The sequence below is a fragment of the Propithecus coquereli genome, unplaced genomic scaffold (genome assembly GCF_000956105.1).
Source record: "Propithecus coquereli isolate 6110/MARCELLA unplaced genomic scaffold, Pcoq_1.0 Scaffold85, whole genome shotgun sequence".
NCBI lineage: Eukaryota > Metazoa > Chordata > Mammalia > Primates > Indriidae > Propithecus > Propithecus coquereli.
Genome location: NW_012154729.1, coordinates 2,248,138 through 2,267,436, shown reverse-complemented (window position 1 = coordinate 2,267,436; position 19,299 = coordinate 2,248,138). Strand labels below are relative to the sequence as shown.

The window sequence follows — 19,299 nt, the reverse complement described above, 5'->3', positions numbered from 1 at the left end:
AAACCTGAGAGCCAGGGCTGGGTGGAGAGGATGGCTGCCAAATGCAGTGGATAAAGGAATAAAGAAAGGGGAGTAAGAGATATCATTTCTTTTACAATATTGTCTAAGCCTGATAGGAAAAGGCTTAAAGACATTTCTACTGTTTAACATTCATCAGTTAAAAGCTAGACCCAGAATGTTACTAATGTGCATACCTGTGGTCATGGCTGATTTTTTAAAATCTTTTTGTTCTTTTTAAGCCTGCCTGATTGTCCACACCTAAGAAGGTTAGCTTCTCCAGGCCTGCTGGGCTGTTTCTTAAATACCTCCTGACCCTTTTTCTTTACGGTTCCTTCTGCATAACTTATGCTCCAGCCAGACTGAACCATAAGCAGGTCCCTGTAATCTTTTCATATTTTCTTGCTTCTGTACTTTAACTCCAGTATTCATTCCCTTTGAAGAGCCCTTCTCAGTTTGTGAATCATACTTCCAACTTATTCCACAAGCCTACTTTGAATGCACTGTCTCTACCAAATCTTCTGTAAGGAATTGCTTTTTTGAGTTCCATAGAACTTTAATGTGTCATTATATCTTCTATTGTAGAATGTTTTTTAATTTTCTTTTTCTTTTTTTTAGGTTTTATGTCTCATTTTCTTTGCTAAACTCTTAAGTTTCTTTATACTAGATCCTTGTTTGATTCTATTTGCCTCACATATAGGTGCTAAATAAACATTTGTTAAATAAGTTAATTTGAAGTCAAGAATTAACAAGGCTGTAAATACAGTTGCTCTTGATTTAGTAATTAAGAGATGTTCTTTACATGGACATGGCATAGAAATAAATTTTTGTTCTGTTTACCTCCGTGCCTCAGATATGTTTGTATGCTTATTGGGTGCCAGTTACTCATATTAATTCAATTCCCTGTCCTTCCCTTGTGTCTGAGTAGCTCTTCCTGAAACTCCTTCTGAAAAATAATGCCCTATCCCTGCTTCTGTCAATTTGAGGGTTGCATTAGGGGATAGCTGAGATCTCTGAAGCTTGTAAATTCTATGACCTGGTTTGAAGCCGCTTTGATCAGCTGACCTTCCTGGGCAATAGGACCGGCTTTAGTGGAGCCAGAATCTGTAGACTTGCCCAGCTTGCAGGTTCAGAAATCTGTGAATATGTAATTGGGATAATTTTCTCTGGAAAATTTAATCAGATGGTGAGCTCACTGGCATATTTTGGCTTTTCTCTATCTTCTGGTATAATTAACTATTCTCTAAGCAACTGAAGAAAACAAATTTTATTTAAGAGGAAAAGTATTTTATTTTGCCCCTAGTCAAGTTAATTAACCCCAGCTTTTCTCTGTCTGTAAAACATAGGACACCGTATTTTTCCTTGTTACTCTTCTTTGTTTTACTGAAATGCCATGAGGATAAAAAACTTTAGACAAGAGAGTGTACAACTCCCTTCACCCCTCCAATGGGAGAGTGTGGGGAAAGGTTATTAATAACAGAGTTATTTTCTTGACTTTCAGGTGTGGAATTGGCAATCAGAGGAGTATGTCTTTCTGCAAGCCCATCAGGAAACAGTGAAAAATTTTAGGCTCTTGAAAAATTCAAGACTGCTTTCTTGGTCATTTGATGGAACAGTGAAGGTAATTTGAAGCACAGGTTTGTTTTCTTAAAAAGTATTCAGATATTGCAATGATTATATTTTGATAGCCGAAAAGCACATGGATGTTAAGTAAGTATTTAAATTTTTATTTTCTTATGCCTATATTCTGTTCACTGCAGTCACCTATATCTTCTGTGTGTTTGTGTTTATGCTAACAGACACTTAGAGGGTTAGAATAGCCAGTGTGCTGAAGCTCTTGTTTTATAGATCTGTCTTATAGCTGATCATGCTTTTTAATACAAAATGTTCTTAAAAGTGTCAACTTCTAGGTTTTGGGTTTTTTTTTTTAAGGTATGGAATATTATTACTGGAAGAATGGAAAAAGACTTCATCTGTCATCATGGTACGGTACTTTCTTGTGATATTTCTCTGGATGCTACTAAGTTTTCATCTACCTCTGCTGACAAGACTGCAAAGGTATGTCAATTCATTGAAATATCCATACATAAAACTTTGATATTGGTTATGTATTATGAGTCCAAATAATATATAAAACAAAAACAGCAAGAATTGCTGTCTACGTATCTGTCTCTGTCTCATATTTTATGAGCTTTTGGAGTATGCCCATTGACATTTAGTTGGTGTCAAAGAGATTAAGTGAATGACACTGAGGACTTCTGATTTCTCCCTTATGGATTACTTTTTGTCTATAACTAATCAGACAGAATCTCTGCTGCATAGCATAGGCAATAAAAATTATTGAAACGAATTTGCATTTGATTACATACCCACAGTAAAGTTTTTATATGCTTCTGGAAATCACATTCCAATGAATGACGCTGCTTAGTTGAGGTCTTTGAGTATTTCACTGTTTTATTTTCCATCTTTGTTAATGGTATCATTATCTCTCTGTCTTTCCAAACTACAACCTTGGAATTGTCCACTGACAATTCTATCCTGAATTTTCATGCTGTGTTTATTAATCCTCAGTGTCTCTTAGATTTGTCTTCTCTTCCTTGTCCCTACCCTTAAGACTGCCCTCTCCTCCCTCTTCAGTTGTGGACTGTCCCCACATCCCACCTCTGGTCTGCACCAGCTCCACTGTATGTTCCATACTGCTGCCTGCATCTCCCGTAAAACATCTGTCACCCAGTGGTTTATAGGCCAACTCCTTAGCTCATCGCCATCTTTTTCTGCTATATTGTTTCCTCTGTGCCAGCCTGCTTCCTACCTTCATCTTCTTGTGTGTGCTGTTAACTTTGGTTTGACACAAACCTCTATTCCTTTTTTACCTCGAGGCACTATGACTCATCCTTCTAGACCTAGATTTGCTGTCAGTTCTTCTGTGAAGCCTTTCCTGACCCTCAGGCAGGGTTAGCTGCTATACCTTCAGTGTTCCCATTACATTTTATTCATGTTTGGTAAAGCATTTACTTTATACAGCTGTCACTCACTGTTCATGAGCCTGTCTTCCTAATTAAACTATAAACTTTCCAAGGATAGAGACTGTATCTAGTTCATCTTCATACCACCAATTCCTTAGCTCACAGTGCCTGGAGCATGGTAGTTTTCAGTATGTGCTTGTTAAATGGTGATGATAAAACCACAAGAGAGAATATTGGAAGGAAGAGAAGGAAGGGTATTTGGCTGCTAAGATAGTAGATTAGTATATTGACTAACCTTTGAAGATCACTTGCCATGTGCTAGGAATTTCATTTTCTATAATCTCATTTAATCTTCACACCATAGGTACTATTGTCCCCATTTTACTAATGCAAAAACTGAAGCTAGAAAAGGTTATATGAGTTGTTCTAGGTCACAAGGGATCTAGTGAGCAGTGGAGCCAGAACTCACACTCAGGTCTGCTTCATTCCACATACTGCTCTTAACACATTCAGTGTTCTTCCTTTTAAGTCTAAAGATAAAGAAGCTGTGACTTTGATCCTTCTAAAGGGAAACTCAGAAAAATTAACAAGGTTTCAGGTTGGAACTTGGGCATCTCAAGAAAGTTTATAAACTGTCAAATATTGAAACTTCCATGTAATTGAATTTATGGCTAAATAGTACTCAAGGCAGGGTTTGCAGATGCTTATTTCAAGTGCATTTACCATTTCTAAACAGTCTTAATTGCCTTCCAGATTTGGAGTTTTGAACTCCTTTCCCCTCTTCATGAGTTGAGGGGCCACACCGGCTGTGTGCGCTGTTCTGCCTTCTCTGTGGACAGTACCCTGCTGGCGACTGGAGATGACAATGGAGAAGTCAGGGTAGGGTGTTTGCTGATATGAGAGCACTGCTCTTCCTGTAGCTTGGGCTAGCACTCTTCATCACAGTGGGAACCTTTGTTCATGGGACAGGGAAGCACAGGCCCTGGGGTCTGGTTGGATGAGGCATTCTTTGTTTTGTTTCTTGTGTATGTTGTATTCACAGCTGCACTCCACTGCAGAAAAGAATTCATTTTAGAGTTAGAGTGAAGCATTTCCTATATATGTGAGGAAACAAATGCCCTAGTTATTTGCAGTTAGTTCTCTGCTGTTAGCATGAGAATGATTCATCTTAATTCTTGGACTTGAAGCAAAGGTAGTTTTTAGTGACAGAATTTGAGGAAAATAATTTTGTAAATCATTGGGTTATAAATGAATTGAAAATTGAGCTGTTTTCAGTACTGAAAGAAAAGATCTCTTTAGCACGATACCCATTAGATAGTCATTTCTGGGGTGGTTTGCTGCAGTCCTCTTTGGACTGTACTACTTCATTAAACAGTGCAGAGGTTCACATTCCGTCATGGGGTGGGCAGTGAGGGGCTCCGTACAGAGCCAGAGTCTGCTGGATAGGCCGATTTTATTACCCTGCAGTGCTTAAGACAGACATTTAAACCATGCCAATTTTATTCAGAAAACAATTTTTCTAGGAAGAATGGAATGCCGTTCTCTTTGTGTCTGTGGAAGTACAGTACAATATGGGAAATATTGCATGCTGAAAGATCAGAAATCATGGAAAAGCAGTTAGTCAACCTGGTTGTGTTAGAAGAATTGAGCAGTTGATTGGGAAAGTTTGGATATTGGGATGGCAGCTTTGGTAACCAATTATATATGAGGAAGGTGTTTTTTTTTTTTCTTTCTTTACAAAGGAGGATTTAAAACTCAAGGAATAAGTATATAATACAGAACAGGAGAGTATGCAGTTCGAAGGAATAGAGGTATTATCAGATAGGCTTTCCAGGAAAATTAAGATTCTCCTGCTTGAGGACTAAGTAACCACCTTCTCTGTACCATTCACATGATGCCGTGTCAGCTGAAGTGGCAGGCCTGCTTTGGGAACATTCATTTTGCTCTGAGTTCTCATCTTTGTATGAAAGTGCTCCTTTACTGGTTATGAGGCAGTGTTTCATTTTTCAGAAACCCTTGCAGGGAAAAATTGTCTCTCTTAAACTTTTGAGTGTTATTTAAAGAATTTTTGTTGGTACATTAAAAAAATTTTTTGCTATGTGATTATTCAGAATAGAGGAAAGCTGTTGATTTTTGTATATATATCTAGCTATCTATCTTACTGAACTCTTTCTAATGAGTTTTTCCATTTGGTTCTCTTGGATTTTTCAGAGAGACATTTGCAAATGATTTTGGTCATTTTCTTTTGCTATTTATGCCTTTATTTCTTCTAATTCTGATGTGCATTTCTTTGAAAAATTAGAATACTGCTTATATATTAAGTGTCACGGGAAATAAATGGAAATATTAGCATCTGTGATTGGGTTGTTTATAAGAGTCTAGTAAAATAATCTTAATATGTATATATTTAGAACCTTATAGGGACTTACTTAAAATGCATATATTTTAGGTGTTTGACATCCATCAACATTCTTGGTGTTAGCTGTTGGACTAGAATTTTTGGTTTTTTTTTTTTTTTTTGAGGAAGTTTATATATTAGGCCTTTTTTGTTTGTTCCTTGTTCCTCCTATCATTCTTTTAGTTAAATGGAAAGAGTCAATATTCTAATCAATTTCTCTAGTCCTTTTGTTTTTTAGGAAGGTTTTCAAATATGTCCCAGATGATATATATATTTTTTAAAACTAGAGAAGCTTGTGGGTAACTCATTAATGAATTATGTATCATGTTTATGTAGGTATGGAATGTCTCCAATGGTGAGCTTCTCCATTTGTGTGCTCCGATTACAGAAGAAGGAGCTACTACCCACGGAGGCTGGGTGACTGACCTTTGTTTTTCACCAGACAGCAAAATGCTTGTCTCTGCTGGAGGGTATCTTAAGGTAAGAATTCCTCAAGGACTGCGAAAGAAAAGAATACCCTGTATCGTACTTTCCAAGCTATTCTGAGTTCCTGTTTCTCATTTGGGCCTCCTACAACCACGGAGAGTAAAAGGGCAGTTACTATCATCCCTGTTTTGCAGGGATGCAACTAAGGTCTGCAGGGCTGCTTTCGTCATATCTCTTGAAAGCTTTGGTGACAGTGTTAGGGATGCTCTCAGTCCAGAACTCTCATACTGCCCCATACAGAACTTGGATGATCAGAATCACTAGCAAGTGTGGTGTTTAACTTAAGTCTGTTTTCCGTGTTACTCATTGTTAACTATTTTGGTTGAAATTTTTTTAAAAAATGTATTCGTGAAATTTCCTTCCTTCCGTAATATTAATAACAGCAGCACCATATTGTTTTATAGTTTACAGAATGCTTTACTTGCATCTCATTAACCAGCTTTTGTGAGGCTTAAATTTTCTTATCCTTGGTTTATAGATGAGGACATTGATTTTCATGGAGGTGGTGACTTTCCTAAAATTATATAATTAGTAAATAGAAGACCCAGGACTCAAACCCAGGTCTTCTTCTGCCTCACTTTTCTCTAGCAAGTTGACTTATGAAAACTTACTAGTGACTGTTGAGGTCAAGGCTTGGGTGTGTTGTGGTGCTTCAGGGTTATTTTTTGGTGCTTGCATCTATTTATAAATCCATTCAGTAAGATTGTGCTGAATGCCCACGTGTGCTAAGATACTGCTGTGTGGCACAAAGTTTAAGGCTTGATTCCTGCCCTCTGGCAGCTTACAGTTTATGGGGTAAGCAGGTGGTAAACAAATAAAGTCCCTAAAGTATAGGAGGGATCTGGGACACATTTGCATGGGGATGGCAGAGGCACAAAGAGGAGGAGTGAACAGGCCTCCCTTAGGGAGTTAGCAGAGGCTTCAGATGGAGGGGATGCTTGAGGTGAGTCTTCTGAATAGTGGTTTACCTGTAAAAGAGGTAGAACATAATACTATACATTGTACTGACCACTTGGACATTCTAAAACTTGTTTATTTAAAATAGATGCCTAATAAGATCTTATGGTGGTACTGTTGTTTCTTACTGAAAAGATTCTGATTAATTGTCTGACACATATAGATATTCAGAAATATGTGAATGAATGAAGTTTTTGGTTATATGACACCCATGCAGTTGCAATTTTACTCACCATAAAAATATAGCTTATAAAAAAGATAACGTAGATTACAGTTTTTAGCTTTATGAAAGGATGTACTAAGGGTTGCAAAAATACAATTAGATAGAAGGAATAAGTTCTGGTATTCAATAGTACAGTAGGGAAATTATAGTTAACAGTAATTTATTGTGTATTTCAAAATAGCTAGAAGAGAAGAATTGTAGTGTTCCCAAAACAATGAAAAGATAAATGTTTGATATAATGAATATCCCGTTACCCTCATTTGATCATTACACGTTGTATATAGGTATTAAAATATGACATGTACCCCCAAGATGTGTAAAACTATTATATCTCAATAAAAAATTTTTTAAAAAGGATATACATTAGGATCCCTTTACACGGTTGCATTCAAAACACAATTCTGTTTACAAAATATTGCATTAACCTATACCTTTTTGGGCACACTTTTATTTAGTTGTTAGGGGATCCTGAGACATGACCACCACTTGTCCTCCTTTAGTGTAAGATAAACTGGAACTCTTTTTCTGCTCTGAGGATGATGCTTAGAGGAGAGACATTGCTGTCTGTGTGTTGGGAGCTGGGAGTTTTCAGCTGTATTAGCTGCTGAAAAACTTTACTGCTCAGCTTTGACACCAATCTTCTGGAGACCATGTCATTTAATTCCCTGGGCCCCATAGAATGCTATCACATAATTGAGAGTCTGGCTTATAAGATGCTATAAAGATCAACAACTAGCTTTGCAGAGTTCTTGGAGAACCTTGAAATAAAGCAGCAGAATAGATATTCATACTGTAGAGGTTATGTCTTAAGGGTGAAAGAACCAATAGCCTGTATATTTAGTCTGTATATTTAAGTAACATCAGGCTGCTTTTGCCTTCTGGTTTGATTACCAGCATAGTTACGCTGATTATGATATCGCCCAGCCTGCATCTACCCAGCATGTTAATGAGACTATCCAAAAGCACAGAGCAAATTAGAAGTAAAAAGGAACAGCTGCTGTAGTGTCCAAGAAAATAGGCCTTTTGAGTCTGTTTACTTTAGAATCCAAGCTGTATAAACTGAGTGTCAGGAAGATAAAGTAGGTATCCAGTAGCTACAAAGGTCTTAACTTCCAAAATTATTCCTATTAGTGAAAAAATAATTTAGCTGTTTACCTATGTTGTACCACAGGGTAAATCCTGTTAGAATGACAAGAAATTCACATTAATTCATACTCATGTAGGGAAAAGCTGATTTGAAATATGGAATGCATGATGATAAATGGTGGTGTGCCTTGACTTAGAGGCATCAGCGTATAATGGTCAGGAGAATGGGCCTTGAGGCAGACTGCCTAAGTCCAAAGCCTGGCTCTGCCACTCAGTAGCTTTGTGACCTTGCACAAGGTTGTTTAACCTCTCTGTGCCTCGATTTTCTTGTCTCTAAAATGGGTATAATAATAATACCTAGCTCTTACAGAGAGGTATACCCTCTTTCCCCACACATATACCGCTTCCCCATTATCACTAATCTCCACCAGAAATGTACATTTGTTACAATTGATGGACCTACATTGACACATCATTATCACCAAAGTTCATAGTTTGTATTAGGGTTCATTCTTGGTGCTGAATATTCTTTGGGTTTGGACAAATCTGTAGTGACATGTATCCACCATTGCAGTATTATACAAAGTAGGTTCACTACCCTAAAATCCTCTGTATTAGCTGCTATTATAATATCATTGATTTTTTAGTCCATATTCAAAACAGTGGCTGGTGTAGCATTTCCAAGTAGAGTGGTCTGTTTTAATAGAGGGAAAGGAAGTGGGAGCGCTGGATTAGGAAGCCAGAAACTGTTCCATCTCTGCTACCTGCTAGCAGTGTCCTCTTGGGGGACAAGACTTTTCTTCTCTGAGAATCTTAGTTTCCTTATTTGTAAAATGAGGTGGTTAGACTAGGTGATCTCTAAGGGCCTTATTGACTGAAAACTAATGAGTCTTTTCTCAGGTTGATAAAATGTATCCTCTGCAATCTTGGTTACATTGTTATTTTGCAAAGCAAATTGGTCAGTTGTGAAAAATCCCAAGTCAGTGCATGCTGCTTCAGTGAGCTTTACCAAAGTCCATGGGGTATACCTTTACCAGTTATTGTTACTCACAGTAAACATGAATAGTTGACCCTGTCACATGTGCAAGGCAGAATGCTAGGCCTACCATGGACACAAAGGTGAGTGACATTACTCTGTTCATAATACTCAGAATCTTGACGTACCTGAGGGCCTTTCAAAATATGTTTCTGTGTATTGTCTCTTGCCCTCATTTTAGTTTTGAGATATATGAGTAAGCTTTATAGTCTCCATTTGGTAAATGAATGTAAATATTGTTGTAATCTTAGTGAATTCAATGATTGGGAGGGAAAGGAAGGACTTGGCTAGAGCACCTGCTACATTTGAGATGTTCAATATTTACTTAATAAATAAATATATAGCCTATTTTATAAAGAAGCTTGGCTCACTCCTGGTGAAGTGGAAGAGTCAGTGGAGAGAACATTCTGTCCTACAGCTTCTATTATTGATGGTCTGGGTCTCTGTCAGAACACAGTCCATGTCTGCAAAGGGGCATGTGAGTGAAGAGAGGGGCAATTTTCTGTCCATTCCACTGAGAAGGACATGCACCAGGAGAGCCCAGTCCAGTCTCTGCTGTATGGACTCTGGGTGGCTGCAGCTCTCTCAAGCAGCACACTTTGCAGTGGAGTAAGGTGTAGGCGTAGCTGTGAGGCCATTGCCAGGTTCATCAGGAAAGGCTGATCAGGTTGATAATACAGTTTATTCAGCATTAACCCTGGACTTCTTTCCTGCTGTTTGCTTGAGTTTGGGAGTGAGGAGGAGATAGGGCAAAGGATCTGGTTGGCACTACAAATTGTCACACAGAGTAATTACCGGTCTAATGAGAATTTTATTTTTCTCTGAACAGTGGTGGAATGTTGTCACCGGAGAATCCTCACAGACTTTCTACACAAATGGAACCAATCTTAAGAAAATACATGTGTCCACTGACTTCAGAACATTTGTGACTGTTGATAATCTTGGTATTTTATATATTTTACAGATTTTAGAGTAAAATAGTTAAGCATTAATGTAAGTTGAACTCTTTAATTTTGAATTGAAAAAAATTTTAGTGAACCTCTCTGTATATCAACTTTTTATAAAGCTGTGAATTGTTTTGCAGTATTGCATTAATTATAGGAATATTTGTGGTTGGATGAATAATATTGTAGCTTTTTCCCAAGTGAACACACCTTTAATTGTTTTTTATAATCATCGTCATTATTAACAGTTTGTCCTTAAGATGCAAATGAAAATGTAAATACATACCTTGTTATACTGTTGGTAAAATTCTCTAGATGCATTGAAATTGGTTGACATAATTAATGAGAAGAATTTGAAGGAAATCTGTATTTTAATACTGTCATCACGCAGGCTGTACCTCAGGGTAGCAGTGGCCTGCTTTCTGAACCACGCTTACCCCACAGGGGTATAGTTCTCCCAAATACAATCTTGCAGTTTACTTGCACTCTTTTTATTTGCTTTATAAATATTATATCTGTGGGCACAGTCTGAAACATTTTCCTTAATTGACTCAAGTGAGTCTTGGATTTCAGCAGTTCTTTCTATGAAGCAAAAACTATGAGTTGCAGACAGTACATTGTGTGGGTCTGCCTTTTTCTCCTGTCGCTGATGGCAGCCCTGTGCTGTCACTGGGCTCCAGTTGTCAGAATCAGAGTGGGGCACTATTCTGCTGTCTCTGGTTTCTTATATACCAGACTTCTTACTTGACTGAACTTGACCTTTCTTAATCCTCACTTTTTTCTTTTTTTAAAAGCAGTTGCTCCACAGCTAAGTGTTAGTAAATTGGAATAACTGGGGAGGAAGGGATCACTTTTAATCATATATTTTTCTAAGAAATGTGAAATAGTAAACATAATTTCCTTCTAATTCCATTTATTTTTGGATGAATGGCATTGTCAATGCTATTCTCTTTGTAGATTTCAAGAGAATTCTTTGTGGTTTTCTATGCAGTTCCAGAAGAGTCACTGTGCCTCTGGAAGATGTCAGCTTTAACCTCCAACCACCTTGTCTTCCTTCCCCTTCTCTCTCCTCCCTGCCTCCCAGTACTTTCTTCTTTCCTCTCTTCCTTTCCCTTTCTCTTCCCTCCAAGGTAATCAGGAAGGGTAGCTTTTCTTTTCACAGGGGAAAAACTCATCGGCATCAATAACTAGCTATCTGTGACCTCCTGATTAGGAACTGTAATCAAAGCTTAAATCTAAATGTTTTCCCTGAAATATATTATTAAGGGCAGTGGAGATAGATTAAGAATAGATATGATTCCCATATAAAAAATAATTAAAATTTGAAGATTTTTATTTCTGTAATAGGAACTAAATAAATTATTATTAATATTAATAGTAGATAATTGATGAACTTGTTTCCATTGTTGGTGAATATTAGATGTAGTATGGGTTAGGGCGAATAGACCACTCAGATGTATTTTAGATTAGATATTCCTATTCAGCATTTGATGGAACCATAAATACAGTGAATAAAATCTTTTACATAGTTAAGGAGGTTTTTGCTTTTTGTTTTTAAATGATGGGTTGACGAACTACTTTACAGGCTTACTGTGATTTAAGCAAATGTGATAAGTGAAAATCTTAATTTTATAAAAAGAAATTTCTGTAAATGGTATGTTCTGCTTAGAAGATCCAAGTCATAATTTTATTTGCCATTCAGTGTGTAGGGCCTCATCTGTAGTTTAAAGTATTAACTTTTGGAATGAAAAGCCACTGGCTGTTAAAGTGTCATAATAAACGTTGGCTTTTAAAAAGCTCTGATTAGCCCTTGTCTTAAAAAGAAGTAAAAGAAAAACAGAAAGGTGACATGAAAGAAGAGGCACCTAATATTAACGGAGCTGCAAATTTCAAGCAGTTCACAGGGTTGGTCAAAAGGGGGATTGTGTTGTAGCTTGCAGGTGAGCTTTTTAAAGCACTTTCCTGTGCTATATTTTTTTTTGTATTAGAAATTACATTGGACTTTGTATATATAAAGATTTTTTTACATTGTAATGTCTCTTGTATGTTTTGAAAACTGTTTTGTATTATATATAGCTTACGTGATCTTTTTTTGCCTTGGTGTGCATTTTAAAACGTGAATTTCAAACAATTTTATAAAAATAAAATTCCTAAAATTTTTTTGAAAAACATTTTTGGATTCTTTCAGACTGTTTGTCATTTATCTGTTGATTAGAAGACTGATGTGAAAGATTCAAGCTAAATACGTGAACCTTTCTATCTGTGCTGTATCAGCTAAGTGTAAATTCAATTCTATCAATATTTTCTGAGTGTCTCCTCAGTGTGTCTCTGTGATGGTTGCTGCCCGGTGTGGCTGGCATGGAGAAGATCCTGTAAAAAAGAGAATTCATTTATTTATTTTTTCATTCATTTGTTCAATAAATATTTATTGAGATCTGCTCTGTGCATGGCATTGTCGTAGGTACTGGGGATACGGGAGGGACCAAAACAAAGTCCTTGTCCTGCACTTGGGGGCCAGGGAGAAGCACAGGTGTTGTGTGTAAATGGGGGGAGGGGTTCATTCCGAAGGTGACACTTGAGTACAGACCTGAAGGATGTGAGGGAGTGAGCCAATGTATCTATCTGGAAACGATTCCAAAGTGAGGGTACAGCAAGCACAAAGACTCTGGAGCGGGACAGGCTGGTGTATCCTGGGACGGCAAAGAGGCTGGCATGACTAGAGAAGAGTGAGCGAGGGGAATCTCACAGGAGAGGTGGGCGAGGGGAATTGGGGCAGCACTGGGGACTGCCTCCCAGGCCACGGTGAGGACTCTGGCTTTATCTCTGAGATGGGTGCTAGGCTAGGAGTTTGAGCAATGGTGTGATCTGATGTCAGCTTTAACTTAATCACCCCGAATGGGACTCAACTGGGAATCAATTGAAAAGGGGACCGATGAGAAGCTTTTGTAATAATCTGGACAAAACAAGAGGGCGGCAGCAGTAGAGGTTGTGACAAGTTGGATTCTGGATATATTTTGAAGATAAGAGTTAACAGGATTTGCTGATGGATTGGATAAAGGTGAGAGAGGCAAGACAAGAACGATGCCAAGGTTTTGGCCTGAGCCAGTGGAAGAGTAGAGTCACTATCAGCTGAGATGAAGAAGATTATGAAAGGAGCACGTGTTCAGATGCGGAAAGCTTAGGGTGCCCATTAGACATCCGAGTGGGGGTGCAGAGTAGGTGGGTGGATAAAAGAGTCTAGAGTTCAGAAAAGGCCATGCTGGAGGTAGAGATCAGAGTCACCAGTGAGTTGATGGTATTTGAAATCACAGGACCGGATGAAATCAGCAGTGAAGCAGGTGTAGACAGAAAAGACACGAGGCATCAAGACTGAGTCCAGGGCAGTCTGGAGGTTAGTGCGATGAGGAACCAGCACAGGAGACTAAAGAGGACCAGCAAAGACTGAAAATGACAGTTTTAGTGTGGTGAGTGCGTGCAGCCGGCGTCATCTTAACTCAACGTCATCTTGGGCAGATTATCAGTTTGTCCACACCTCATCTGTCTTGTATGCCATGAGCATCTACTATGTACCAAGCACTATTTTAAGCAGTAGACAAAACAATAAGTAAATACATTTTAGCTGTTATGAGATATGGGGTCAACAGGTGATAAGAAAATAAGCCGATAGCAGCAGTTGTCTTATCTGTGAAATGAGGATCTGTCCCTCCCTCAGGGTTGTGGTGGGATTTAATGAGATATTCTTATCTCACTGCCTGCACCAAGACAGTGCTCAGCGATCTGTGGTGTCATTTGGGCTCCCTCATCTTTGCCTGGCGACTGCCATCTCTGCCTCTAGTCGTGCCCCTCTGCGTGATCCTTCCAGAGTGCTCATCTGCGTCATGTTTAACGTCTCTGGTTAAACTTTAACCGTGTTTACACATCTCTGTTTCAAACCCTGGACCTGCTCTGTGTTTGCTTCTGGAGCTCTGTGTGCGCGGGTCTCTCTTCCACACTGTCCCTCTACCCTCAGTTTCTTTGCCTCCTAACTCCTTACCCTTCACATATTCTTTCTGACCACCCTCAAGGGCCGAAGGTCTGGCCGGCCCTCTCCTCGCACTCTCTTTTGTCTTGGAATGGCTTGTTTACTTATGGGGTCCCCAGTAGATTGTAAGCTCCTTGGAAGCTGGATCTGCGCCAGAGTCTCACACGTGAGCCTGACACGTGGTTAGCATCTCAGGAAACACTTGTTGGGTGACTGAATTCCTGTAAGCCCGTGCGCTTCTCGCGCATTCTGTGTTCTCCCCGTCCACGAAGATGTTGTGAGAGGCTGTCAGATGAAGAGGTAGCATATCACCAGCATTTTCTCTACCTTCCCGTTTTAGTTTGGCATTTTACTGTGAAACATCATTAGGGAAAAGTAAAACTTTACTTGGATGAAAGAGGTTTGCTACCAAATTATATGAAATGAATAAACACATCCCTGGAATGTTTCAGTAAGCAAGTATGTCCGTCTATTATTCAACAAATGCTTTATATTATTTTATATTATAATTTACCTTACTGACCTTTACAGGAGGAGAAAATGATTTTGTCATAATTCTTAGTCTCCGAAGATTGTCACTGGAACAGTCTTTGCTCAAATTCCTCCCCTTAGGACTACAGATATACTATACAGTTATTAAAATGCCAGTATTAGATCATCAGCTGCTCTTGGGCTATGAGTTTAACTATAGAAGAATTATTGTGTATGTTCACATGGAAGGGGCAGAAGAAGTGGGTCAGACATCGGCCCCTCAGAGACCAGGCTTTTGTAGTCATTTGGCATCGACAATGACTTGCTCCCGAGTCAGATGAAGTTGTAAGAAGACCAGAACTTGGGAAATTTTCATGTCAATTAGGATTCAGGAGAATGAATTGCCGGTGTTCATTGTAAATTCATTTATGAGGTCAGGCCCTCAGAACTGGGAATACTGCTTATCACGTGGAAATGAATAGAAAATCTGCCTCTGTAATTTCCCATGACCCAGAGCTAGAATATATAAGTAGAGAGGGCATTCGAGGCCTGCGTTTGGGGCCGGGGTTCTGAGCAATTGATCAAACTGGAAAATACTCAGCAGGCGAGTGGAGACTCCTGCTTAGTACCAAGGTGGCTGTTCTGAGGAGTGGGAGCAAACGTCCGCATTCATGCATTCAAATACTTATTGCTTGTCCACTCTGGGCACTGCCCAGCCCTCATTTTGTCTTCACAGTAGGTGAGTGGATTTGCAGACTATGCCTCTCCAGTTTTTAGAAGAAGAACCAAACCCCAGACAGCTAATCCGTGACAAAGCTGGGGCTAGAATCCAAATGTGATTTTCTTTATAGAAAGGCCCAGACCCACTGGGCTATAAGTTGAGTGTCACTTACAGTTGGAAGTAGAATACTCCTGGGTTTAGTGGCAGAGGAACTCCAGTCTAGGGGGTCACGAGGCTTGGGTTTTAGCAGGTGGGGAAGATCATTCATTAGCTTATATGATGAGTTTGGAGATGTTCTCATTTCTAATTCACTCTGAATTAGCAGTGATTCTGACCCCGTCACCTTGAGTTTATTTCCCTGTTCTCTGTCAGTTAACTTTCTGAGACATAACAAATCCTTTTTAGGAGGAAGGAAGGGGAGCTACTATTTTTTGAAGGCCTTTTATGTGCCAAGCCCTGGGCCAGGCACTTCCCATACATTATTTAATTGAATCCACACAAGGATTTATCTGCAAGGTGTCATCTCTCTTTTGTAGGTGTGGAAACAGGTGCAAAAAGGTTAAGTTACTGGGGCCCCACAGCCAAGTGGTGGAGCTGGGTTTTCAGGCCACAGCAATCTGCTCCTCTGGGTAACACTGTCTATACCTCGTCACCAACGCCCCTGAGCTGGAGGATCCAGGAGCATTGTCTCAGCTCTGCATTTCACTCATTCATTACTCATTTCACGCATTCACTTCATGCATGATGATGCACGCGTCAGTATTGAGCTCTCAGAGAAGACGCCAGACGCTGTCTCTGCTGCTGAGCAGCTTCTACTTTTGGTGTCTGATTAACCCATCTCTGTGCCTACAGATTGCTCTTTGGAAAAAGCAGCTGGGGACATTCTGATGGGAGCCAGTGGACGGCAGAGGTCGGGGGATGCATTAGATTTGCCAACACTTGGGGCCACTGCCCAAGCTGCTCTCAATTCTCAGATGATGCAAGCACTGAGCAGGGAAGGGGGCAGCCCTACTGTTGCCTTCCCCTTTGCAGGAGCTTGTTTCTACGTTGAAAGTCTTAAAGGGCTCATTTCAAATAAATGTCAGGCCTGGGGGTCATTGGATCCGTGTGCTTTCTTCTGCCATCTTGATTTCATCTCCTCTCTTCTCCATTTCATCTGAAAAGGTGTAATCTCTCAGAGCCTCACTTTCCTTTCCTGACTTGTCAAGTAGGGAACACAACACTTAATGTGCAGGGCTTTTGTGAGGCTTAAAAAAAATTGTCAAGCATATGACATGGGTCTCAATAAACAGCATAATAATTATCTTTTGTCCCAGTTACAAACCCCCATTCCTGCTCTGCCTAAGTCTGCATGGTTAACAAATTGGGAACTTGCTGCTTCTGCTCCATGGGACACACCCCTCTCTGGGCATCTTCCTCTGCCGCCTCCCCCTCCTTATTGCCGTTGGCTTTCAGGAGACAGACCTTGCTCAGCAGGAAAGCCGTCACCTGCTTTCTTTTGCACTGTCCCAAACTTCATTCTCTTTGAGCTATGCATGCACCCATCAAGTGGTGGGGAGGGCTGGGACCGAGAGGAGAAATGACCTTCATCCTGCTGCTGGGGCCAGTGGCTTGGGAACTCAATGGCATCTGTGTGGCTTTGGCTGTCAAGTGGCTCTAAGTTCAAATCCTGGCTGCACTAACTTTCCAACTGTGTGACTTCAGCAAATGGTTTAATCTCCTCAAGGATCTACTTCCTAGGCAGCCTTTGGTGGGTGGAACTACATGGGCTGCCCAACTTCTCAGAGGATCATGGGGCCCGACACGCCCAGGAGCAGAGCTTCTCACACTTTGCTGCACCTAGAATTACATGGAGAATTTAAAAACCTCCCCAAACCCATTCCTCACCCCAGACCAATTAATTCAGAATCTCTGGAGATGGGACCCAGACATCAGTATTTTTTAAAGTTCCCCGGGTGGTTCCAGTGTGCAGCAGAGGTTGAGAACTGGCACCCTCTGCGCTGGCCCGTGATGCCTGTGGATGCAGCGAGTCCCTTTATACCTGCTCTGCCCAAGCAGGACATTCTCGCGAGTGTGCTGGGCAGCACACGTTTGGTGTGCACAGTAACACAGCTGTGGGACCTTCCCTGCTCAGATTTGGTCGTTAATTTATAGAGCAACTCTGCCAGGAGTATCACCAATCCCTCCCACAGGCAGGGCCTTCTCTAAGTGTCTTACGTGTGTGTATTTGTGTTTGCCTTTTACCTATTGCTGTGATGATCCCCACTGTGGTAGACACTGTTAGTGACCACCCCAAAATCAAATCTTCCTCCTTTCCTCACTAACAGCCCCTGTATTGTTGGGGGCTGCAGTGTGCTCAGATAAAATTAACACCAGCAGCCACATTTCCCAACCTCCTAGCTAGGGGTGGCCAATGAGTTATAAGCAGAAGTTGTGGGGTGGAGCTTTTAGAAAGCTTTTTAAAGGTTTCCTTACTCAGTTGGGCAACCCTACCATCCTTTCTGCTGCCTGGAATGTGAGTGTGCTGGATGATGCTCCAGCAGCCATTTGGTGATGATGAGGTGATCTCAAGGCTAGAAGCCACATGCTAAGGATGGCAAAGTAGAAATATAGAGGGATCTTGGGATTGTGATGATATCATAGAGCTACCATTTCAACCCTGTACTGCCTATCTGTGAAGTTCATGTTACATAAGGGAAGATTCAACCCCTCCTTTAAGACATTATTATTTCTTGTCTTTGCTACTAGTCACTGAATTCAATTCTTGATACTCCCATAAACCAACCCGTATATAACAGCAGTTCAACAAATGTCACTGACCCCTGAATCTCTGCCTCCTCCACCCACTCACCCCAGCCACAAACACGCTGTTTGTGGGTAACTGATGGGTAACTGGACAGACATATAGCTGTGAGGCCCTTGAAACTTTGTAAAATCTCAGAAAGTCATAAAGTGAGTTCAAGAGTTCAAAAATAAGTGATGCATGGACCACACTCCACCCACAGATGAGTTTTGTTTGGCTCACACATATTTAACTTCTTGCCAACATTTTGAAACCCAGTGATTTTGCATAAAAATCCACATTTCTGGCAGGGTGCAGTGGCTCACGCCTGTAATCCTAGCACTTTAGGAGGCTGAGGCAGGAGGATCACTTGAGTTTGAGACCAGCCTTAGAAACATAGCGAGACCCCCATCTCTACAAAAACCAGAAAAATAAGGCTGGTGTGGTGCCATGTGCCTGTAGTCCCAGCTACTCAGGGGGCTGAGACGGGAGGATTGCTTGAGCCCAGGAGTCTGAGGCTGCAGTGAGTTATGAAGACACCACTGCACTCAAGCCCAGGTGACAGAGTGAGACCCTGTCTCAAAAAAAACAAAAAAATATAGGCTGGGTGCAGTGGCTCACGCCTGTAATCTTAGCACTTTGGGAGGCCGAGATGGGTGGATCGTTTGAGCTCAGGAGTTCTGAGCAAGAGCGAGACCCTGTCTCTACTAAAAAAATAGAAAGAAATTAGCTGGACAACTAAAAATATATAGAAAAAATTAGCCGGGCATGGTGGGGCATGCCTGTGGTCCCAGCTACTCGGGAGGCTGAGGCAGAAGGATCGCTTGAGCCCGGGAGTTTGAGGCTGCTGTGAGCTAGGCTGACGTCACGGCACTCTAGCCCGGGCAGCAGAGTGAGACTCTGTTCCCCCCCTCCCCCCACCAAAAAATCTAGATTTCTTAGAAAAATCTGTCGACCCAGGGTCTTTATTTCTGCCTGTCGACAGTCAGCAGCAGCTGCCCCTGACATGAGGCACAGCCCCCAGCCCACTCACTCACCGCACCTGTGCAGCCCTAACGGCACCTGAGTTTGCAACCTTCCCCTCTCCCCACAAACCCACACCTAGAAATGGCCTGCTAAAACACAATTCCTAATTCCCTTGGACCTTTCTGCTTTCCCAGTCTCCCCTGACTCAACACTTCACACGTTGGGTTTTTTTTTTTTCTCACAGA

The 19,299-nt window shown here is 40.7% G+C and overlaps 2 protein-coding genes across 3 annotated transcripts in view; one reads left to right on the top strand and one right to left on the bottom strand.

Moving 5' to 3' along the window:
• APAF1 (apoptotic peptidase activating factor 1) overlaps positions 1–11,363 on the top strand; it is a 69,585-nt gene extending 58,222 nt beyond the window's left edge. Inside the window, exons 22-26 of the mRNA XM_012663987.1 lie at positions 1,499–1,618; positions 1,930–2,055; positions 3,717–3,842; positions 5,698–5,841; positions 9,979–11,363. Coding sequence (XP_012519441.1) covers positions 1,499–1,618; positions 1,930–2,055; positions 3,717–3,842; positions 5,698–5,841; positions 9,979–10,125 — 663 coding nt within the window. The 3' untranslated portion in view covers positions 10,126–11,363. The remainder of the gene's footprint in view (positions 1–1,498; positions 1,619–1,929; positions 2,056–3,716; positions 3,843–5,697; positions 5,842–9,978) is intronic.
• A 756-nt stretch (positions 11,364–12,119) lies between these two features.
• Positions 12,120–19,299, bottom strand: part of ANKS1B (ankyrin repeat and sterile alpha motif domain containing 1B) — a 1,021,409-nt gene continuing 1,014,229 nt past the window's right edge. Inside the window, exon 11 of one of the 2 annotated variants that reach the window (XM_012664026.1) lies at positions 12,120–12,463. In XM_012664026.1, coding sequence (XP_012519480.1) covers positions 12,389–12,463 — 75 coding nt within the window. In that variant the 3' untranslated portion in view covers positions 12,120–12,388. The remainder of the gene's footprint in view (positions 12,464–19,299) is intronic. The other variant, XM_012664020.1, reaches the window with a different exon arrangement.